At 36.8% G+C, this 25,093-nt stretch overlaps 1 protein-coding gene across 3 annotated transcripts in view; it reads left to right on the top strand.

The window, feature by feature from the left end:
- The window catches only part of LOC135224689 (uncharacterized), a 191,699-nt gene extending 169,148 nt beyond the window's left edge, over positions 1-22,551 (top strand). The window contains exons 1-3 of one of the 3 annotated variants that reach the window (XM_064263955.1): positions 19,463-19,581; positions 20,641-21,118; positions 22,123-22,549. In XM_064263955.1, coding sequence (XP_064120025.1) covers positions 20,673-21,118; positions 22,123-22,384 — 708 coding nt within the window. In that variant the 5' untranslated portion in view covers positions 19,463-19,581; positions 20,641-20,672 and the 3' untranslated portion in view covers positions 22,385-22,549. Of the gene's footprint in view, positions 1-19,462; positions 19,582-20,640; positions 21,119-22,122 lie in introns of those variants that run through there. The other 2 variants (XM_064263957.1, XM_064263956.1) reach the window with 2 other exon arrangements.
- Positions 22,552-25,093: the final 2,542 nt, after the last annotated feature.

Below are 25,093 nucleotides of genomic sequence, written 5' to 3'. Positions count from 1 at the left end.
CAATATAAATAAACTGGTATGTATATTATTATATATCATTATATATATATAGATATTATATAATAATATATATAAATAAATGTTATAATATATATTATCTATATATATATATTATAGGTAATCTACTATATATTATATTATTATATAATTATATATACGTTTTATGGATTGTGTGTACATATGCAGTATATATATGTAGATTATCCTACGAAAATATTTGTTCCAAGTATGTATGTGTATATCTATATATATATATATATATATATATATATATATATATATATGTGTGTGTGTGTGTGTGTGTGTGTGTGTGTGTAATGGAAAATTCAACTGGATTAAAACGGCGAACGGCCAGCAAAGCATTCTATTGGATCATAGGCAAAATTTTAGACGTGTAAAAAGAATTAGGAATCTCAATTATGAAGTAAACCATCATTATTTGTGTAAATGTTACCACGTTTGGGAACTTTACAAGAATTAATATCGTGATTGTGTGTGGTGTATAAGAGAGAGAGAGAGAGAGAGAGAGAGAGAGAGAGAGAATGTGTCACTGAGAATATGCATGTAATCTGTAGCAGACGAACGCGGAAGTGAAAACATCAAATGCACGCAGTAAATATTCATATTAAAGCGATATATCGAGTAGGTGAAATATCCACGAATATTCCGCAGACGGATTGCAACGTTAAAGAATAATAGCAATGATGCATGGGATATAAAAAAAGAATAAAAACAGGCTTTTCCTAGTCAAGATTGTGACTTTTTTTCTGTAAATTTTTTCTTAGACAAAATTGTGACTTTTTTTTCCTGTGACTTTTTCCTGTGACCTTTTTTCCTGTGATTTTTTTTTCCTGTGGCTTTATTGCTAAAATTGAAAAAGATTTTCTTTTACTTTTTTCCTAGTCAAATTGTGATTTTTTTAATTTTTTTCTGTGGCTTTTATCCTAGCCAAAATTGTGACTTTTTTCCTAGTCAAACGTGTTACTTTAGCTGTTATTTTTTCCTGTGGATTTTTTCCTAGTCAAAATTGTGACTTTTTTCTGTTATTTTTTCCCTGTGGCTTTTTTCCTAGACAAAATTGTGATCCTAGTGTACTGCTGTGGCTTTTATTTTTCTAGCCATTGTGGCTTTTCTTTTATCTCGCATGTGGCTTTTTTCCCTAGCCAAAATGGCCACTTTTTCTATCACGTTGTTTCCTGTGGCTTTTTTCCTAAGCAAAATTGTGATTTTTTTCTGTGACTTTTTTCCTGTGGCTTTTAATCCTAGCCAAAATTGTGGCTTTTTTCTTTTATTTTTCTTCCTGTGGCTTTTTTCCTAGTCAAAATTGTAACTTTTTTCTGTTATTTTTTCCTGTGGCTTCTCTTTTAGTTAAAATTGTGACTTTTTTGTTATTTTTCGTGTGGCTTTTTTTCCTAGCCAAAATTGTGACTTTTTTCTGTGACTTTTTCCATGTGTCTTTTTCCCTAGCCAAAATGGCCACTTTTTTCTATCACTTGTTTCCTGTGGCTTTTTTCCTACCCAAAATTGTAACATTTTTCCTGTGGTTTTTTTCCTTGCCAACATTATGACTTTTCTGTGACTTTTTTTTCCTGTGGCTTTCTTCCTTTCTAAGATTGCGACATTTTTCCTGTGGCTTTTTTCTATCACTTGTTTTCCTGTGGCATTTTTTCCAAAATAACAAAATTGTGACTTACTTTTTTTCATGTTGAGTTTTTCCCAGCCAAAATTATGACTTTTTTCCATGATTTTTCTCGTGACTTTTTTCCTAGCTAAAATTGTGACTTTTTTCCTAGCCAAAATTGGGACTTTTTTTCTGTGACTCATTTTTCCTGTGAGTTTATTACCGGCCACCGATATCATCACGGCTCTTTAATTCCGGAAATACAATTCGTCATAGCGACCTAATTTTGTACAAACTGCTCCAAAAAAAAGTTAACATTTGAGTCTGCCTCGCTAATTAGACTGATGATTAAATAAGCATAGCTTTTAAATGCACAGTAATTATAGTACAGTAATGTATACCTTATTATGGTTGATGGTAATTAAACAGTCGAATCCTTTGTTACTTTTTTTTGTTACGCTTTTCATTTCGTCTCTTATTTATCTATTAATAAATCTCACGGGAATTATTATCGTCCTTTGATCTCAGATTGAGAACAAAGAAGGGCGCTTAAAAACGATCTACCTCAGTCTCCGGTTCCGTATTGAGTGGAAGAACATTACAATAATTGGATACGAGAGATAATGAAATATGACCGTATTATTATAATAATAATAATAATAATAATAATAATAATAATAAATAATAATAATTTCTTCAAATGTCAAAATTATTGTAGGTGTTACTTTAGGAATCAATGTTGATGCAATTCTAATTGATGAGATTGGTGTTCATATAAATTTGAATATATATATATATATATATATATATATATATATATATATATATATATATATGTGTGTGTGTGTGTGTGTGTGTGTGTGTGTGTGCATGTGTGTCAGTGTACGTGTCTATTGGCGAGAATCTATGTATATTTGTATATAGATGGTTAGACAGACAGAGTTCGTATGCAAATAAAGGTGTCTTGCATATTGTTTTGCACAACTTCTACTTTAACAATTCAACAGAGATCGTTTAGCCAAAAAAATACAGAAAAAAAGAAGATGAATTCGGAATGATAACCTAGTGAATCAAAAATGGCATATCTTACGCTGAAATAAATGGGTTTGCTTATGCTTGGCTGGAATCTAAAGCTATTGGCTAACAAAACAGAACATTGTTTATTTATTCTCTTTCTTTTCTTTTCCTTTTGATCTTGTCGTGTCATGCTTGATAACAGCTGTAGAGACGAGAGAATCACTAATTGGAAGATTTTCTGCATCCCTTTTCAACGAATTAAATAGCGATGAATAAATTTGTCGTGGTGTCTGGCTCACTTGCATTCATTCAAGTGTGTTCATTTCAGCAATTTTTCTTACCAAAAAGAAGCCTAGGAAATTGCTTTTGAATGTCTTTTTCTTTCCGAGTTTCATTTCCCCTCTCACGCGGGAGACTGAATCCTTCCTGAGGGTCTTTATTTTGTTGGCATTGAGCATTGTCTTTTTAGTAAGAGAAGTAATTTATTATCTTCCATTTGCCTTTAGTTACGTTCCCATTAAGGAGAGTTCATAGACGGGAAGAAACATCTCACTTAAATTGATAAAATAGAGATAGTATTATATAAAAAAAAACTTCGACATACGACACAACGAAATACAAGCTAATGAAAGCTATCATACTGCAGCCTTGTTGCGCTTATGAGTATTTTTGTATTTTTTCAGTTGTAGTATATATTGACCTTTGCTTTCAGTCATTGTCCTTGGGGCCATACTCATCACTATCCAGTTTCTGTCATTCATTACTATAATAAGATAAATCAAGAAATGGGTAGTTTAGGGAATGTGTACCCATACGGAAATGGATTTTATTTGCTCTAAATAATATTAAATCAATCTTGGCAAAACACGTATATAGCTTTCTTAACCTAGAGAAATGGAGATAAGCTGGAGCTAAGGTAAAGCTAGAACGCAGAGCATTTGCTTTGTAAACATTTTTCCATGGAGTGAGAGGGTGAGGGCAAACAGTGAATGATAAAAACGAGAATCACTCAGTATCAGATATGAAACTACACTTAAAGCAACACTGGATGTATAATACAACAAACATATTGTAATGTTAAATAGCTAACTATGCATGAGTATGATACTCTAATAGAAAGTCCTCCAAATTCTCTCTCTCTCTCTCTCTGGGGGCCAATAGCCGAGTAACGACTATAATTGCTGGATGATATAGCTCCAATTAATCCTCAATTGATACACAAACTTTGTTCATCACCAGTACCATATAGACAAATCTACTCGAAACTGTTCTTCTTGTATGTGCTTTGGCAGTATTTCGGGTACAACTACCTCAATTAAGAGAACTAGCAAACATATGTATACATAAATTATGTACGAAAATTCGTAAAGTAAATCAATCTACGGACGTAACTAGCCTCGTTTCACGGGCAGAACCAGCTCCGTTACTTTAAGGGAATCCCTTCTCACCCCCACCCCCTTTGGAGGGGGCAGTGGGGGGAAGGTAGTATGAAATCCCATTATGAACCATCTTATGGGTCCCCACTATAATCCTGCCAAGTTTCATACCCATCGGACCAACCGTTTGGCCGTGATTGAATGATAGACGGACGGACAGCCATTACGCCCATTATAGTAAGATTGTGGACGTTTAATAGATCCCAACATTAATACCTATCCCATTTCCCTAGGTCGCAAAATAACGTTTTCTTAAGTCAGTTTTATCTGTATGTAGTTACTTTTGTACGAATCATTTTACACATATTTTAACATGAGATACTCTCGGTATGAACCTCACGTACGTCAGATAATGAAGACAGTTATCACGAAGGACCAGAAATTCAGCCAACATGAAGAATATATTTTTCATGTTGACAGTAAATTGAGAAAATGAAGCTATGAATCAGAACCTCTGATAGTCAGGGTATCCTGAAATAAAGCCATCTCAATCCAGTGTTCTAAGTAAAGCCATTTACGTCAAATTTCTAAACCAAGCGTATTCATTATCATTTGCATCTGCTTTCATTAAAGGCAAGTACGCTACGTCCTTTAATGTCTTCGTAATCTACTGCTTAATCTTTGAGTTTAAAGGACACATCACGACACTTCTAAGAAAGTGGCGAATGTTTAAAGAAAGTAATGCAGAAGGTCTAAATAGTAGCACCTTTTTCGACTGTCGTAAGCAGTTGTAGGCAAGAGCTTGTAGATACAATGCGAGGGAAATGTACTAGATAGAAAAAATAAGATATAGTGTTAATTTTCTTCAAGTATTTATCGATTATCCTGAAACGTACGATATACTCAAAAGTCACAATTAATCCTTATCAGGTAATTCGGCGACGTTACTTTATGAAACAGGTTGTAGTTTTGCTCCTCAATCAGAGCTTCGAAAATATTAAGCGTCTTTAGGCTATTTAATTGGAATGTCCCCCTCATTTCTTATGCAAAAAATGAAGATATTAGAGGAAATGTAAAAAAAAAAAAAAAAATTAAATAAAACATTCAAAATTTACCTGTTTTGTAGAACAACTCTTTCGTTTGTAAAGCAGGTATGACAAATACATTATCACCAACACTTTGCATATTATTAGTATTATTATTGTACTCAGGAAGCAGACCCTCTCTCAAGCATACTTTATTAAAAGTAATGGCTACTTCAGCAGCGTTACACTTGTAGAGATTCTTCTCTATTTTCCGAATAGCAGCTTTTTCCGTGCTACTTAGACAGGCTAGTAGAGCGCCCATAGAGGTCATGATCAAATACAATCAAAATTGGTGTATATATTTGAATTTTACAGATAAACTATGATACCAGAGTCATCAAAGTCATTAACAATATCTCTCTGCTCCTTTGGAGTCGATATGCACTGTTGTGTGTCCTTCTTTTAAATTGGAATTTTCTAAGGCTTTTAAGATTGCCATTAGTTCCGCTTGTAGTATGGAGGCATTGTTGGATAGCCTCCAGCTTCCTTTGAAGTCTTGGGCAGCCACTGCTGCTGCACTTGCTGGAGCTTCTGAATCAACTGAGCCATCTGTGTAATAAATGTTTTCAGCTGCTGTATTCCCGATTGCTTCTTCTGCTGCAGTTTTCATCTGTGGTGCTGAGCACAGTACTTTGTTTCCCGGTAGTATTGTGAAGTTATACCGGATTGGGTCATCGACCCAGGGAGGTGGTTTTTGGTAACCGATGGGACATCCTTTGTTATGTGTTTCACTGTGTCCTGCATACCCAGTTCTCTCAGTGTCTGAAGTATACTGCCCGCATAGGTTTTGGGCGGGTCTAGCTCTTCATGCAGGTTTATACACGCTTGCATTTTGTTTTTGTGTGGTCCATTTCTGTCGTTTCTGATGGTTTTGCACAGAATGGCAATATTTCTTTGGCCTATCCTGTGCTTGAGAGATTGTAGTTGTGTCTCTGCCCTTAAGAGACAAATTCTTGTCCACATTGGGGCTCCAAGTATAAGTCTCATTGCATTATTTTGGATGACTTCCAGCCTCTGCTGTTGATCCTTTCTGAGACTTGTCAGGACTGGTGCTGCATATTCTACTTGTGCTCTGATGGTTTGTATGTAGAACCTCCTGAGCAGATGGTATGTTGCACCTTCTTGTAGTGCTGTGATTCTCTTTAAGGCATTAAGCCCTATTTTTGTTTTGGCCTGGAGGAGCTGTATTTCCTTCTCAGGAGATAGTGAATCTGCAATGCAGACTCCCAGATATGTGTAGCTATCCACCCAGTCTATGACATCTCCTTTCAGTAGAGGGTTGGGTGGATTTCGATTATGTTTTATTGCCATTGGTTTTGTCTTGTTTCTGTTGATTTTAAGTCCCAGTTGTGTGCACTTGTCCTCAAGTTTTTGCAAGGCTTCTTGCATCTTTTGGAGTTGTCTTTGAGGGCCGGAGCTGACGACGCAAACATCGTCAGCATATATGAAGGCCTCTACTCCTTATGGTAGCTCGAGACAGGCTACATTTTCCATAAGGACATTGAATAAGAAGGGGCTTAGAATGCCCCCCGGTGGAGTGCCGTTTTCAAGAGAGTAGTATTCTGACATTCTGCCTTGGAACACTACTCTTGCTTCTCTGTCAATCTTGGAGTGGTGTCCATCCTCCTATATATTTGGGGTTGACAGCAGGGTGTCTGCCCCATGCTGATCTACTATTGACTGGTGACGGTAGGTCTTCGTTTTCATTGGTGGCTTGAGCCTGGTCTCAAGCCACTTTCTCCGCGTTGATGGTTGCGATGCTGTAGGTCCTGCAGCCGTCTCGACCACCTGAGTGGTGCGTTTACTTTGATGGGCGTTTCGCTACGCTGCTAGACGTCACGGCTAATTTGATTTTCGTTGGCTGCAGGAGTATCTCGTTCGTGGGCGTTGTCTTCCGTGGAGCTGTCGTGATCGGTGGTGTCATTGTTGGTGGCAGGTCTTCTCATACTCGTAGGGAAGAGAAATTCTTCCTGCGTCGTATTTAGTGTTGGTTTTACTTACTGGATGAGAAGCGCCTCCAGCAGGCGTAATCGACGGGCATCAGGGGCCTTCCCAATGATCTTCGTGTTTTGGATGATGACATCCTGGGAGATGGCCTCTTGATGTCTGGCGCAGGCGTGATTCTTGATAGCCTTCTCTTGGGCGTGGCACAAGAGTCTCTTCAACAGGCGCATGGTAGTCATACCAACGTAGGCGCTGTTGCAACCACGGACTGGGTATGTATACTGGTACACCACATGCATCTGCTTCAAGGGGGAAGCAGACGCATATGGTGTACCAGTATACATGCCCAGTCCGCGGTTGCAGCGGTGCTTACGTTGGTATGACTACCATGCGCCTGTTGAAGAGACTCTCATTCCACGCCCAAGAGGAGGCTATCAAGAATCACACCCGCACCAGACATCAAGAGGCCATCTCCCAGGATGTCATCATCCAAAACACGAAGATCATTGGGAAGGCCCCTGATGCCCGTCGATTACGCCTGCTGGAGGCGCTTCTCATCCAGTAAGTAAAACCAACACTAAATACGACGCAGGAAGAATTTCTCTTCCCTACGAGTATGAGAAGACCTGCCACCAACAATGACACCACCGATCACGACAGCTCCACGGAAGACAACGCCCACGAACGAGATACTCCTGCAGCCAACGAAAATCAAATTAGCCGTGACGTCTAGCAGCGTAGCGAAACGCCCATCAAAGTAAACGCACCACTCAGGTGGTCGAGACGGCTGCAGGACCTACAGCATCGCAACCATCAACGCGGAGAAAGTGGCTTGAGACCAGGCTCAAGCCACCAATGAAAACGAAGACCTACCACCACCAGCCAATATTGGTCAGCATTGGGCAGACCCCCTGCTGTCAACCCCAAATATATAGGAGGACGGACACCACTCCAAGATCAGTCCACCCTCAGCTTCCCAGCCCGAGGATGTCTGGCAGCTCCAGACGAAAGCTCGCTTGCTTCAAGAAAGAGAGAGGGAGATATCGTTAATGACTCTGATGACTATGGTATCATAGTTTATCTGTAAAATTCAAATATATACACCAATTTTGACTCTGTATTTGATCATGACCTCTATAGGCGCTCTACTAGCCTGTCTGAGTAGCACGGAAAAATCCCCTATTCGGAAAATAGAGAAGAATCTCTACAAGTGTAACGCTGCTGAAGTAGCCATTACTTTTAATAAAGTATATTATTATTATGATTATTATGGTCTATCACAGCCCTCCAATTCGCCTGGGTGGTACTTATAGTGTGGGGTTCCGGGTTGTATCCTGCCTCCTTAGGAGTCCATTATTATTATTATTATATTATTATTATTATTATTATTATTATTATTATTATTTAGTAGATGCAACCTTTTCAAATGGAGCAAGCCCTAAGGGGCCATCGACTTGAATTTGAAGCTTCCAAAGAATATAGTGTTCATTAGGAAGATGTAAGAGGAAGTAAAGGGAAATACAGAAAGAAATCATGAAAATAATGCAATTAAACATCTGATCAAAATGTTTTTGCATAATTAACCATAATAAAAAGTCTTCGAGTTTCAGATGAACATTGCAAGCGCCCCCTTCCATCCCCCTCCTCCCTCCCTATCTTCGCTTTTCCTTGCCTTATTGGCTACGAGCCTGGGCTAGATAATGCGATTGGGTTACAACCTACTGCTCACGGTGCGTCCGATTTCCTCACGGTAGGATGCCATTGTATACGATAATTAAATCTTTAGACTCGCTGACCACTGACTTAGTTCCGTTGACCTTTTCATTAAAAGTATCCTGAAGCAATGTTTTTTATCTTTATCATAATAATAGGCCCTCACATGCTTTCTATTGTATCAGATGTTGTCTTGTTTCAGTATCCTTTAAATATACGAGTTCGCAGATGCTTGCCTATACCAAGAAGCATCCTGCAGGATTTTCCCCTTACATTTACTGCAAGAAACCTTTATAAGTGCGACCAGATTACTTATTATTAAATCAACGTCAAGGATTTTTTTTTCCACAACAAGTATTCCCTTGTTATCTATTACGTAAATTAACGTAAACATCGTTAACAAACCACTGAAATTTTTCTAGTGTGTGTGTGTGTTTGTAGAAAGCGACGCCAGGAGAACAATCAGTCGATAAGCAAGTAAAACATAATGCGTATATGCAGTATATTTCAATTTCTGAACTCGATGTTTGCAGTGATCAACACATCTCATCATCTCTACGAGTTTTAGCTTCGTGTCTTATTTCATTTTCGCTTACATTTAAAAGGCTAGCTTTTGTTTACAATATAGCAGGATTGTTCAACTTGAAAACCTAGATATCTCCTATTGTACGACCTGTTGATTAAGTGCAGGATTGTTCAACATGAAAACCTAGATGTCTCCTATTGTACGACCTGCTAATCAAGTGCAGGATTGTTCAACATGAAAACCCAGATATCTGCTATTGTACGACCTGCTAATCAAGTGCAGGATTGTTCAACACGAAAACCCAGATATCTGCTATTGTACGACCTGCTAATCAAGTGCAGGATTGTTTAACGTTCAAGATGAAAACCTAGATATGTGCTGTCGTACGACCTGTTAATCAAGTGCAGGATTGTTCAACATGACAACCCAGATATCTGCTATTGTACAACCTGTTAATCAAGCGCCCTGCGTGAACTAGAACGGATGGTACAGAGAAGACTAACTATCATCAACTCACCGGCAATCGGCTTATTCCTCACCGCTGTAACCTTCTGACCTTACCATTGTATTAAACTGAAGATCCATTTAGTTCACCGGGTGACATGAAAGGCGCGTTCGTCTTTAATAAGACTTTTCTTGTAGCGAACAGCACCGGGAAAAAGGAGTCTTGACTCCTGAGGTTACAGTTCTGTCTTCCTGTTTGTTAACCCCAACGATTCAATGTCGCCTCTCTTGCGTGAAAGTAATTTTGAGAGTAAATGAAAATTACGCCGAAATTTTGTTAATTTCACCCGGCTACCACCGTAGCAGTCAGTGCGCGATGCAACAAGCCTCAGGTATGCTCCGCTCTGCTCTTGGGAAATAAATGAAACTTCGTTTCACGGAATTCCAGTACAGTGGTGATATTCCTTTTACATCCCCTCCCTGCGGACAAATTAATCCTATCCGTGAGAGCATTAGAGCGTGACGGAAAACGCTCGTGTGAGAAATAGCCATCGTTTTTGCTTTCCCTCTCAGCTCTCTCTCTCTCTCTCTCTCTCTCTCTCTCTCTCTCTCTCTCTCTCTCTCTCGCTCTCTCTCTCTCTCTCTCTTCCTCGGATCAAATCCCTTCAGGCTGTATTCAGTCTCATTCAGGCTTTTAAATATTTGATCGAGACCACCAAAGGTGATGTCTCGAAATATTTCCTTTTAGCACTTAATTGATTCCCTGAGCCGTGAAATAAAGTTTCCCCCCTAAGGAACGAAGACTTTTACGAAATGCGAAAGGCCCCCGGGGGGTTGGGAAGGGGGGGGGGGCCCAACGGATAGCTTTTAAACGCTCGGGGACTGACTTTCATGTTGATTATGGTTTTGTGACGTCTGCTGAAGCCGTTCAGATGAAGGGAGGGAGGAAAATGGAAACCTTTTTTTTTATTGTAACAGATAAGCTCGTCTAGACATTAGCAAATTCTATGGTTATGAAGGGACGCGAGTACTCACAAAATAAGCACAGGTTTTTGGTAAATGTTCATTTGCATGTGTATATATATGTGTATAAATGTCTATACAGTATATATATATATATATATATATATATATATATATATATATGTGTGTGTGTGTGTGTGTGTGTGTGTGTGTGTGTGTGTGTGTGTGTATGTAAGATATGTTTAAACAAATGAATATAAATAGTGTATTATATACACATATTATTATTATATATCTGTACTTTATGTATGTTTTACATATATATATACATATTTATACAAAGGAGCTTGAATTTTAAGGCAGTGGCCCCTTTTGGTGGGCTTTTTCCATTTGAATAGGGGTCATCTTCTGAATGATAACAATAATTATGAACATAAAGCGCTGGTATCTACTATGTGAGCTATATTAGCCATCACAGTACAGTTTTCGTATTAGGTATAAGTTCAAGAAACCATAAAGCAAAGTGGTGTACTAGTCAACGTTCACAAGATAGTATATATATATATATATATATATTATATATATATATATATATATGCATATATATATCAAGTATAAAAGGCCTATTAAAACACTATATTTTAATGGGCCTTTTATTATCTTGAGACATATCCTGTTTTAACAGAAGAATTTTTTACATATATATGTATATTTATATATATATACTTATATATATATATATATATATATATATATATATATATATATATACTTATATATATAGCATATATATATATATTTGATTTATTCATAAATTTCTCAGACCTGATTTTGCGTCGTAGTGGCATTTCAAAATGTTGACATCTGAATCAATACAAACTCTAATTTTACATTGGATGGCTCCCATGAACTTTAATATTTCCTCTTGGCAAAACTTACTCAAAAGCGTCTCTTTGCAATTCGTGCAACAAACAGACCAAGCTCGGTTGACGGACGTTTTAAGAAATCTGGATAGATCACAAATTAATTGTTTTAAATCCGATGATTATTTTACCTCCATTGAATTAAAGGCTGAAATGAAATGTCACTCACTTGCATCGCGAGGGATGACAACAACAAGAACGAATGGAAATAGAGAAGTTCAGAGATGCAAAATACATCAATCTGAAAGGTTATGTGTCGGGGGCTCGAATCGGAATAGTTAGAATGCATAAAAAGATAAAAACAGAAAAGAAAATTTAAAAATATCATCGAGCGTCGAGCCTCGTAATAATAACTCTTATGTTATGTCGTCGCCAAGTCTGCAAAGCTGAAAGAATGGTTGTCCGTTTTTTTTTCGAGAAAAGTGAAAAGGCTTTTATAACGCCCCGCTCTGAAAGCCAAATAGGTTATTTCGACTGTCCTAAAAACGCCTGGCCGTGAATAATGTTCGCGCCTCTAAAGGGCAAAGTATACGAAGACAATAAACAGGTTTGACTGGATTAATAGACAGCTGGGAAGGGAGGGGGTTCACCTTGGTGATTTAAAAACGTGCGTAAGAACGGTTTGGAAGTCTTGCAGGAATTCACGAATGGCAAAAAAAGAATCAATTAAAAGTCATTTCTTTTTTATAATTGATATATATATATATATATATATATATATATATATATATATATATATGTGTGTGTGTGTGTGTGTGTGTGTGTATGTATGTATGTATATATGTGTGTGTATGTGTATGTGTGCCTAGAGGATGTCTAGCAGCTCCAAACGAAAGCTCGCTTCAAGAGAGAGAGAGAATCGTTAATGACTTTGATTATGTATATATATATATATATATATATATATATATATATATATATATATATGTGTGTGTGTGTGTGTGTGTGTGTGTGTGTGTACAGTAAGAACACGTACTTAGGGATTACGCGTAATCCCTGAATATTTCAGTGAATACGCGTAATCTCACCAGGAATTCTCGTCAAGGGGTCAGGTGGATCTAATTGACATGCAAAGCATGCCCAGTGGATCCAGCAAGAAATGGATCATGGTGTACCAGGATCACCTGACGAAGTTTTGCATCCTTCGAGCCTTGACGTCTAAAAGAGCTGCAGAGGTCGCTTTTCATCTACTGGACATTTTTCTTCTCTTTGGTGCCCCAGTTATTCTCCAAAGCGATAACGGATCCGAGTTCACTTCACAAGTCATTACAGAGCTGAAGGAAGTTTGGCCAAAACTAACACTGGTGCATGGTAAGCCTCGCCATCCCCAAAGTGAGGGGTCGGTTGAGCGCGCAAACGGTGATTACGCGTTTTCACTGAAATATTCAGGGATTACGCGTAATCCCTAGGTACGTGTTCTTACTGTAACTATATATATATATATATATATATATATATATATATTATATATCTATATATTATATAATATTAATATTATATAGATATATATAAAAGGAAATTCCACAATATTATGAATTGTCCCGAAAAATACATATACTCATAAAGAAGGCTTTCCCTAGTCACAGCTAACTATTATAAAAAAAATTTTTAGTAAAGACAGTAAAAAACAATTTCACAGCAACGGGAAAATTAATTACAATGAATTGCAAAACAAAGAAAGTTAGTTACCATAAATTGCAAAAAGGAAGAATAATTCTAAAACATGACAAATGATTGGTATTGCTATTGACAAATATATTGCATTATTTTTTGTTTTAAGAAAACAGAATAAGGGCAGGACCTATCATTTTCCTTCCAATTTGATCCGATCGGTTCGAGGCAATCAGTATTATACCCAGTAATACATCAGAAGTAAACAGCGTCGATTGAAAGTTGCCAAAGAAAACAAAATTTAGAGGCCAAGTCCCCATTGAGGGAATTTCATCTCCGTCTCTAATATTGACCCACATTTCTTTTTCTTTTCTTTTTCTTTTTTTGAAGACTGTGACATTATCTGTATTATTTGTACCCTCAGACGCCTTATTTCATCAGTCCTTAAATTCACTTACTCATTCATTAAATTAAATGTAGAATGAATGGTATATGAAGTGCTATTCATTAGTTTGCTATGAATAATATATGAAGTGCTATTCATTATTTTGCTCTGAATAATAGTATATGAAGTGCTATTCATTACTTTGCTATAAATAATATATGAAGTGCTATTCATCAGTTTGTTAAGAATAATATATGAAGTGATTTTCATTAGTTTGCTATGAATGTGTGAAGTGCTATTCATTACTTTGATATGAATAATATATGAAGTGCTATTCATTACTTTGCTACGAATAATATATGAAGTGCTATTCATCACTTTGCTATGAATAATATATGAATAGCAATTCATCAGTTTGCTATGAATAATATATGAAGTGCTATTCATCAGTTTGCTGTCGTTTCAGCGACTGCAATGTTTTAAGAGTCGAATATCGAAATCACATGAAAAGAAAGTCAATAAATAAAAGATTGACGAAAAGAAGTAGTCTAGTTACCAAAAATGTCGAGCGAGATCTTTTGTGAATCGTAGGTGACAATGAAGAAAGGGTACTCTCTCTCTCTCTCTCTCTCTCTCTCTCTCTCTCTCTCTCGTCTCTCTCGTCTCTCTCTCTCTCTCTCTCTCTCTCTCTCTCTCTCTCTCTCTCAAGCACACACACACACACACAAAAGCTAGCTAATTGCCAAGTTAACTACCTGTATGTATGTTTAATATTTTTCTAGCTCTGTGATGGTGCTGTCCACTTAATTTACTTCATGTTTAGCGAGGCACGTCATAATTATTTTCGCATTTCTACAAGATACAACCTTCTCTAATATCACTGAAGCTTCGGTCTTATAAAGTATTCTACAGAGAGAAAGATTAGTTCCGCAGGAAAGTAAAGAAAATAAGGGATTATTCGTCTAAGAAAGATGACGAGGTAAATGTCCCAAATATTTTTTGCACGAATTCGTCAACAATCATCTCGGTGTAAGCGTGACCTGAGCCCAATCGCCAAATGGACACGGAACGTCCTTTTCCCAGCCCGGGTCAAAGTCAATCATGGAAATCGGACATGAGGGGTGTCGGGCGCGTGCCATATTCGCTCGGCACTCTGGACATGAAGCGAGATGGCACTCGAAATAGACTGGTCATTAATATAATGAGAACCGCCGTCATTTCCGCTCCTCGCGGATCATTCCAGTTAAATTTCGCGATGTGGTTTATATTTCCTGTTATTTTCTGGTTTTGCGTTTGTTGTCTACGTTGCTTTTCTCTCGCTTTTTTTTTTTTTTTTTTTGGCCTTTTCTTCGAGTTGGTTACGCGTCTTGTTTTATTAGTGTTAAGTTAAAATGACTTATTTCGATTTTTCCTTTTTTTTTATCAAAGGATGATTTCGCCTTCATGTGCTTTTGCGTGCATTTGCTGCCGAAGAATTTATTGAATAATTTATGGAAAATGCCTAGACTGTCTGAATTCAATAGCATATATGTATATATATGCATATATATAGGTATGTATGTATGCATGTATGTTTTTATATGTATATATGTGTTTATGTATATATATATCACATGTCAATATATGTGTAAATATACACACGCATATATATGTATTATATGTGTGTGGGTGCGTGTGTGCACGCGTGCCAAATAATTGCACGAATATATGCGTGTCATTCGAATTCCCCCGGACAAAAGAAAGTCATCGGAAGATCCGAAATAAAAAAAAAAAAAAAAAAGTTTAATATCTTCGAGATCTTCGTAAAACCCTCAGTATACAATTACGCCCCCACGCATATCGGCGCGTTCCGTCGATGATATTTTTTAAACGCAAAACCCAAAAACCTCCTTTGTCATCGGTTTCTGCCTGAACGGAACGATGATCAAATGCGAAGCGGTCGCATCTCGCCTTTGCCTTTTCCGTTCGCTCCGAAATTAAAGAAGAAAAAAAAATGAGCAATAAGACGCGGCCATGCGGAACAGGAGACGTCTCCTCAACAATTGGAAGAAGGAAATCAGAGATGAAATTCCGATGCACTGAAAACAGTTTAAAGAAATTTAAAAATGCGCTTAAGTTCCTTCGGCATAATCGAGGTTTCTGTACAGCGTATAATGCTGTATGAGCCGTGACCACATGAAGCTTTCAAACACGGCCCGTTGGTGGCCTGTCCTATAGCGTTGCTAGACGTAGGATCATGGCTACCTTTAACCTTAAATAAAATAAAGACTACTGAGGCTAGAAGACTGCAATTTGGTATGTCTGGTGATTCCTTCAGTGCAATCGAGTTTTCTGTACAGCGTATAATGCTGTATGAGCCGTGGCCACATGAAGCTTTCAGCTATGGCCCGGTGGTGGCCTGTCCTAAATCGTTGCTAGACAATCGTGTTGCTAACTTTAACCTTGAGTCAAATAAAAACTACTGAGACTAGATGGCTGCAATCTGGTATGGTTGATGATTGTAGGGTGGGTGATCAACATACCAATTTGCAACCCTCTAACCTCAGCAGGTTTTAAGATCTGAGCGCGGACAGATAAAGCGCAGACGGACAGACAAAACCATCTCAATAGTTTTCTTTTGCAGAAAAACTAAAAATCAATAAAACAAAACTAAGAGAATTCACTGTGTTAGTTTACCATTATTCATTGAGTGCTATGAAATCAGAATGTTGTCAGATGAATTTACTCAGATGAAAATTGAAAAAGTTCAGGCAGTGGTTTGTAACTGGTTATGAAGCAAGTATTGGTGCCACCAGGACTCTGTCCAAAATGGGTTGAAAGCAATGGAAGCGCTCTTATTCTCTTTCGCCAAATTAATAATAATAACAATCAAATGTCCCTAAGTGCATTTGATCCCCCAGGAAATGGTATTAATTAAACACATTTGACTCCCCAGTGGCTCTAGTAGATTCACATCAGCCGTGCATCTGATGTCTAGGCCAGTCCCTTACGATGCTCCTCATTGGATGTTAATAAGCCAATCATAGGGCTGGAAGCTCTCAGTCTCTCCCCAGAGTTCACACAGGTAGGATGTATGTTCCTCCTCTCCTGAGGGATACGTCTTTCAAAATTGGCCCTCTAGAAATGCACGGTAGATGTGAATCTACTATAGTACTAAACTCGACGAAACAGCGCAGATGAATCACTGTTTCACCTTGTTTAGTATTAGCCCTAAACGTTTATATATTATATTATAATATATATCTATATATATATATATATATATATGTATATATATTTATATATATATATATATATATATAATATAATTATATAATATTATATATTTAAAAAATTTATTATATATTGTATGTATGCTACAGTAAATACTTAGGGAATATTTTTTAGCGTGTACATTTTACAAATAATATAATTATTTCAATGCTAACAATATATACTGTTAAAATCTTATATGGGAAACTACATAAAAAATATTAACAAAACCCTAATTTGTACGAGTGTCTATGTGTGTGTGTGAGCATAAATTTCCTACAAAATCGTTATAGAAATCTTTTGATGCTAATAAACTTTGCAAATCAGTTATCAGTAATGTTATATATATATATATAATATATATATATATATATATAGATATATATATATATGATATATATATATATATATATATATACATATATATTTATATAATGCATAAATCTTACCAACAAAAAAGAGCAAAATCTAGAGTCCTTTCTTACACGGGACATAACTCAGTTCCGCTTTACCAGATAATCAAGCCACCAACAACTTTCTTTCAGTTGGAACCAGAGTTAATTTTGCTGGAATCAAGACAAACTCTCGCGTCCAGCGAGACGGAGAAAGAGTAATGTCTCGCGGAATGGAGAAAGAGTAATGTCTCTCGCGGAATTCCAAAGGGGAAAAATTCTAAAAGGTTTGATTGTCGCAAGAAAAATCTGAAGATCGGGTTGATAATTATTTTATTCTTTTCTTTACAGAATAAGATAAACTTATAATTACTGTTTTGCTAAGTTTATTAGCATCTAATGATTTTTATAACGATTTTTATGGAAATTCATGCAGACACACACGCACACTCGTACAAATTAGGGTCTTGTTAACATTGCTCTGTAGTTCCCCATATAAGATTTTATCAGTATATTGTTAACATTGAAATAAATAGATTATTTGTAAAATGTACAAGCTAAAAATATCTAAGTGACAACCCGAACGGTAAGATAAACTTATATTTGTTAACTTTTGGTCAATTTAAGTCAACTTTAATAAAAATTCTGCATGTAATACCATTAAAACTAAAATATTGTATATTTTCTCTAATAAAAGATAAACATATAATATAAATTAGGGTTTTAACTTGGCAAGATAAAAAAAAATATTTTAAATTAGTGTTTTGTCTAGGCAAGATGAAAAAAAATAAAATTAGGGCTTTGACTTGGCCAACTATCAGCACATAAACGCATCAGGAACGGTGTATGTGAGACTTCAAATTTCCGTGTTTGTTTCTATCCGAAAACTGTTCAGTAATGGCGTGGACTTACCTTATGGATGTGCTTGTTCAGTGACACGTAATTTAACCCTGGAGATTCTCGAAATCACCATAAAATGAAATATTCCCCGCCAGAAAGCATACTAGATTGCGATTGGCTGCAACGAGAACTAAATAATATTTGGAATGCATAAAGCGAATATTTTGCATTTGAATTGCAATTCGTGTTTTGTGAACAGAATATGCGTGATGAACGAATTTCTAAACTCGAAGAATTGCAGGAAAATACTGCATGCAATGTATAATGTATAGTAAGGTTTACTCCTGTTAGACTATTTGACATGCTTGGTTTCTGGCGTAATCATTCACTAATATCAAACGGCTCAAGGCTTTTCGAAAGGAGAGAGAGAGAGAGAGAGAGAGAGAGAGAGAGAGAGAGAGAGAGAGAGAGAGAGAGAAGTGGAGTTATGTGTAATTTATTTTTTACAATACTGCTTAAATTACCCTTTGATAAGTTAATCGGTTCGGAAAAAGCAAAATGGAAAATATTTAGTGGCTGTGTGTGCGGGTTTATACATCCTTTCAAACTTTCGCCTTTTCCCAGAGATAGAGTTTACCCTCCTGATTCTCATCTAGCCTTCGAAGGGTGATGTTGCTAAAACACCCCCCCCCCCCCCCCCCCCCCGACCCACCCCCCCCCCCCCGACCACGCCCCAGGGTTGCTCAAGGAGCATGTGTATGACCTCGCTAATCGAAATATATAATAATAACCTATAAAAAGTATATCTTAGTTTAACCAGACTACTGAGCTGGTTATCAGCTCTCCTAGGGCTGACCCGAAGGATTAGATATTTTCACGTGGTTAGAAACCAATTGGTTACCACGCAAAGAGACCTACAGCTTATTGTGGGGTCCGAACCACATTATATCGAGAAATGAATTTCTAATCACCAGGAATAAATTCCTCCGACTCCTCGTTGGCAGAGAGGAGAATCGAACTCGCAATTACCGAATCGGTAGACGAGCACGGAACCCACTCGTCCAACGAGGAATTATAATAACCTATAGTTTCTGCCACGAGTGACAATGGGACTTCGCTGGCAATGTACATCTTCCTACGTATTTCAAAGTCGTGAGAAATTCACTGCTAACGTAACTAAAATATTGTAGGATGATATTCACAGTCCAAAGAGGACACCACATTACTATTAGAATAAAAATCAAACAGACTTCTTCCAGAACAGCGGGTTTTATATTTTCTTCTAAGAATCTATCGTTTTCTTCCTAACGATCTAACAAGCTATTCGTTGTCACTTAGAACAGCGCCCTCAAGCAAGCGTACAAAGTTATCTTCCCTATTATTAGGAAGGTGGTCCTCTCGTGTGTTGTTAAGGGCAGTCTAAACTAGAGTTCGTGTATTAGCTGCTAACTGAACTGATTGACGAAGGAAAAACGTTGGACATATACGAGTAAGTGAATTCTGTATCACTATTATAACTGTTTTGTGTTATATATTACGTTGCGCGTTTGCATGAGCTGCTTGACTATTTTTTTTATTTATTATAAATAAACATTATGATCAGATTTTATACATATCTTCAATATATACACTTACATTGGCACAAATCATCAATCTTACATCCCTTAATAGATAGTCATACATTTAACCATTCACAAATGAAGTACCTTTACTGATATTTAAATCGGGTTTCCTTTAATATTTTTAGGAAGGTGAAATTTTTTTATGCTTTGCCTGTCTATGTCTGCCTACACCTTATCTATACAGACAGTCACTAGCTCCTCGCTAAAGCCCGTTAAAGTTAATATTAGCCTTTTACATTTAAAATAACCACAAGTAGCCGAGAGAACTGTCCTGTGGTTTAGAATATTTGCTGTGTGATTCTATCTTTGCATCTGCTGATCATAAACTACTTTCTGGTTAATTTTAACGGTCAACTTCAGTTTACAGGGTCCACGTGAATAACCACTTTGTCCCAGAGCGAATGACCCAGACCTGTGTGTTCAATTGTTTGTAAAACAGTTTTAAATTACAATATAGAATCCCCCTTGTTACCATATGACGTTCGATAAATATCTTAAAGTTCAGATGTCAAATCACTGATGATTGGTGTAGGTCACAAAGGACCGGTTATATGGTAATAAAATCAGACCTCAAAAGTGCGGTGTCTAATTTTGATTCTCGCGCGCGTGTGTGTGTGTGTGTGTGTGTGTGTGGGATCGAGACCACAAACACTTCACATTATCTCCTCCTTTTCAAGACCATAATTACATAAATCATCACTTCCAGTTGTCAGTAAATGTTCAAAATATATTCTAAAATGGAAATGTATGTTTTGTCTTCATTCTGTTGTACATATCCGGGAAGTTTACTCTCTAAATTTAGCTCTCCTGACCTTTTGATTATAGTGACTCACACCCTCGTAATCTGTAATGCGTACTCTCGCTTATTATTAAGAATAATTAAGCCCGTAATTAGTGGTAAATAACCTACCCTTGCTTTCTATTAGGTATAAGAATCTCCGAGCAGGTGTTTCCGAAAATGGAACAGCAACCTTCGCTCAGCCGCCCTCTTTCACGGACGCTCTCTTTCAGTCCAAGCTCCTGCCGAGTCCTTAGGACTCCTTGCTCCTCCCACTCGTGGTCCTCGACAACGTCCTCGTCCTCCCACTCCTCCTATGCCACTTACCCGTCCACCTATCGACCACTCATCCCCCGGCCACTCTCCAGAAGCCAGTCCTTCAGATGCCGCCGAAGGCTCTTCGATTCCTTCAAAGAAATCCTTCCTCCCCTTCCTGCTGCTCCTGCTCCTGCCCCCATGCAAAGCTCGCCGAAGGATAGGGCGGGAGTTAGGTCGAGGGACAACGCTCGCAAGGCGCAGACTTCCTTTTTCCTCGAAGGACTCCCGCACCGGCGGATCGTGAGGCCACAATTTAGGATCTTTAGAGAGCTGGGGTCGGGACAGTCTCCTGAGAATGTTGAGAAGCAGTAAGTTTGGGTTGTGACTCTTATTATTATTATTATTATTATATTATTATTATTATTATTATTATTATTATTATTATTATTATTGGTGAAAATAATGGCAGTTTTCAACCAATCAATCTTATACAGGGTCTTTTCAGTTCTTCTGATAATTCGTTTTTCTGACTCAGCTAGGTTGTTGAGTAGAATTCCAGTATTCCTGTATAAGATTAATTCGTTGAAAAGTGCCATTATTTTCAACAAAACATGTATCAAAGAAGGTCTGCTCCCTGCATATATTATTATTATTATTATTATTATTATTATTATTATTATTATTATTATTATTATTGGTAAAGGAAGCCACAGAAGTATAAATGTAATTATGTATTAGAAGTGTATATATTCTCATTTATCTTAGTATTGATTTCTTCACAATTTTAGTATCTCATGCTATTATTATTATTATTATTATTATTATTATTATTATTATTATTGTTATTGTTATTGTTATTGTTATTGTTATTGTTATTGTTATTGTTATTATAATTATGCGTTTAAATTCACTGTTCATCACTTCATTTAAAGATAATTCCTAAATTTAGTCAACATTAAAGGGTCAAGGGATAAACTCGTAATATTCTCTTATTATTGGGCCGCTTTGATACTTTTTATAACATTTTTTTTATATTAATTTTTTTTTTATTTGAACACTTCATAGTTATGACCACAAATAAATTTCCGAATAAGAGTCCCCTCTAGATTAAAAAAAATATTCTTTTAAAAAAAAGTGGCTGTTCTTTGCAAGATTCATTCATTCAAGACACCTTTACCCATTATTTATCTTCAAGTGCCGTGAATATTATGTTGGGAGTACGTCAAAAGCAACCGTTTTGGTATTGTCCTTGTACCTCGTTCTTAAGATACTTGTATCGCTAAAAGTAATTGAGAGACGTTATAGCATTCGTAGATTGTGTATAATTACTCAGTCTAACCAGTCTTATGACGAATTAAAATGCTTACCACAGTCATCCCTCCAGGCGCCAATCCTCCAAACAACCATTGCGTTCTTCCGATCTGGATTACCTACTCACCAAACGCAAAACTTCGGCAACGCCGTCGAAGTCTTCGGAAGTTGAAAACCAACTTCCGAGTGGCACTCCCAGTGGCACTCCAACGACATCAGACGAGGAACGCTCCAGTCCTTCGGTGGTCGTCATAAACGACGCGAAAAAACTCCAGTGTCAAGACGAATGCGATGCTCTGGAGTTCAAACCGATCAGAATATGACCGCGATTGGAAGTTTTCGAAAAATGTCTGATGATGTTCCTGATGTGTCCTGTTTGTGTTATGGTTATTTAATTTAATGGAAATACATTCTATATCTGGAGAGCATGTTTTATTATTAAATAAATAAAGTAATTAACTAGCCCGCTATATCATACGAAGGTCATTTTTCAATCTTTTCCTACGTTTAAAACTGCTGCCAAATTCATATTAATTATGTTATTTAACTTACTGACTCTGCAATTTTTTAACGTCGAGAGCAGATGTCACTAGATTAAATTTTTACCCATATGTTACAGTAATAGAAACTCGCATCATTTAGAAAAAAATAGATGACTGCAAGCATTAATATTAATTCACTAGGTCGATGTAAACTATATCGTGACCAGACTTTAATAAGATAAAAAAAAATTAACAAAAGCGTTTGCAGTTGCCAGTCAAAATACTCAGCGAAGCGTAGGATGACTTATATATCACGCAAATAACACAAAATGGATGTTAAGTGTCCCTATCTAGGCGTAACAAGTGAGTTTATATCTTTGCCTATGGACAAACTTGTACAGAAGCATCCATTCAAAACATTAAATTACCTAAATTAAGCAGCTTAGTTCAAAAATAGTTTATAAGAATGATGCGAGAATAATAATTACAAATCTTAAATTAAAACAGCAAAAGGAGTACGAAGCGTAAAATACGGCAACGGATCTGAAAGGAAAATGCTACGCAGAACCCTTCTTGAATAAGCCATCTGCCAAATGGCAGTAGGCCTTGGTATAAGCAAGCGCTAGGTCTTGGTATAAATAATCTCTAGTTTAACTTCTTTAGAAAAAAAACAACAGCGCAGTTAAGGTGAACTATAAAAAAATAGTCCATAAGATGTGGTAACTTAAGTCTCTCGAAATTGATATAATCTAAAGCGAAACAGGCAATTAAGTGTTATAAATGGAAGCTCTTGTTAAGTCTATAGCGAGCAGATTGTGACCCACTATCTCCAGGGATTTGCACGAACCGGAGTTCTTGATTGAAACCGATTCTTCTTCTTAACTTGCCAATAACTCATCTGGCCGATCTTAAAGTTAAATAAAAGCAAAATAAAAAGTTTAAAGACATTTCATTTTGTTGATGTACTTAGATCTGTGATTGGATCAGCCGTTGCGAAGTGCTAGGCTTGTTTTGGTGATTACTTCAGTCGAGTGTTTAGTGGAACCTCTGTTATTCCAGTCAAGTGTTTAGTGAAACATTTGGATGTAAGACTAACTACCAGTGCACTTATAGATGGGTCACATATTTGCGGAAGCGGAAGACAACAGGGTTCTCTCTCTCTCTCTCTCTCTCTCTCTCTCTCTCTCTCTCTCTCTCTCTCTCCTGGAGCGAAATATTTTATAGGTTTTGTATATTAAGGATCCAAAATTATATCAGTAAATTGTATTATGTGGACAAGATTTTTTTTTTCTTTTAAAACTATACAATTTACTGATAAAATTGTAATTTTTTATGTGCAACAATTGAATCACGACATTGTGAATTCTTAGCATTATAGGTTTTATTGATTCCTCATACCAACACCCGTAGAGTACTTATTGATTAAAAAATGCATGTGCAGGTTATATATCACAGAGCTCAGTACGGCCGCACTAAGCTTATACATAAATCAATACCGACTTATATTTCCATGATATCTGCATTTAAACTTATATTTACACCTAATTAAACGGTATGTAGTGCATACAATAATCTACCAATTTCCATGTGACTCCGAGGATTCCGTGTTTCATAAATAACGGGTTCCTTTGCAAGAAGTCTGGCCCTTGACCGTTATGGGAACTTCGTGAGAAAGTACGTTAACGTTCCACCGTTAAATAGCTTGATGATTATGCTACTGCCGAAGGTCTCTACTTTACCAAAATAATACGTTATAAAAGTAGTTGAAGTTTTCGCTTAGCAAGTAAATTTTATTTTATGTAACACTTGACTTTCCGCTCTGTAGTAGGGAGTTGGTGCAGTCAGTACACCTCACGTGGTGCACTGTAGGCATTACTTAAGGATCTTTGCAGCGTCCCTTCGGCCCCTAGTTGCAACCCCGTCCATTCTTTTTACTGTACCTCCTTTCATATTCTCTTTCTTCCATCTGACTTTCCACCCTCTCTAACAATTACCTCATAATTTTTACTATCAGTTTCTTTTCAGCGCTGAATGATCTCATAGGTCCCAGTACTTGGTATTTTGCTTAAATTCGATATTCCGATTCTCTGTTCCAGTTGCCTTTCGTCGTTGTATTGTCTCTTCCGTATACGTTATTGTGCTTAGAAATTATTGCTGTGTGTAGAGAGTGATAGTAATCAATTCCACCTCTTACCGGAAAAAAGAGACGCAACACAACGCGTAGCAATGAAGAAAATGTGCTAATTTGGAGCCTACGATTAAACAGGAGGGACAATAGCAAGTTAAATAATCTTTAACTCTAAATGACTGTAATATCCCAGATATCTAAATGCCTTTCCTTTAACTGACTGCCCACTAATAATTTTTCATTTTTAACTTCAAGACCGTCATCATCAGATCTATAAAAAGATATAAAGGAATGAGAAATATAATATATAAAAATAAAGTTGCTAACTATAGTGAGTGCGCTAAAATCCAGGAATTACCATTAAGTATACTAGCAATTTACCAATCCTTACTAAAAGCATATTCATCTTCTTCTTCATATAA

The sequence above is a fragment of the Macrobrachium nipponense genome, chromosome 12, assembly GCF_015104395.2.
Source record: "Macrobrachium nipponense isolate FS-2020 chromosome 12, ASM1510439v2, whole genome shotgun sequence".
NCBI classification, from domain to species: Eukaryota; Metazoa; Arthropoda; class Malacostraca; order Decapoda; family Palaemonidae; genus Macrobrachium; species Macrobrachium nipponense.
The sequence above is the reverse complement of the archived record's forward strand: the minus strand, read 5'-3'. Positions and strand labels throughout refer to the sequence as shown.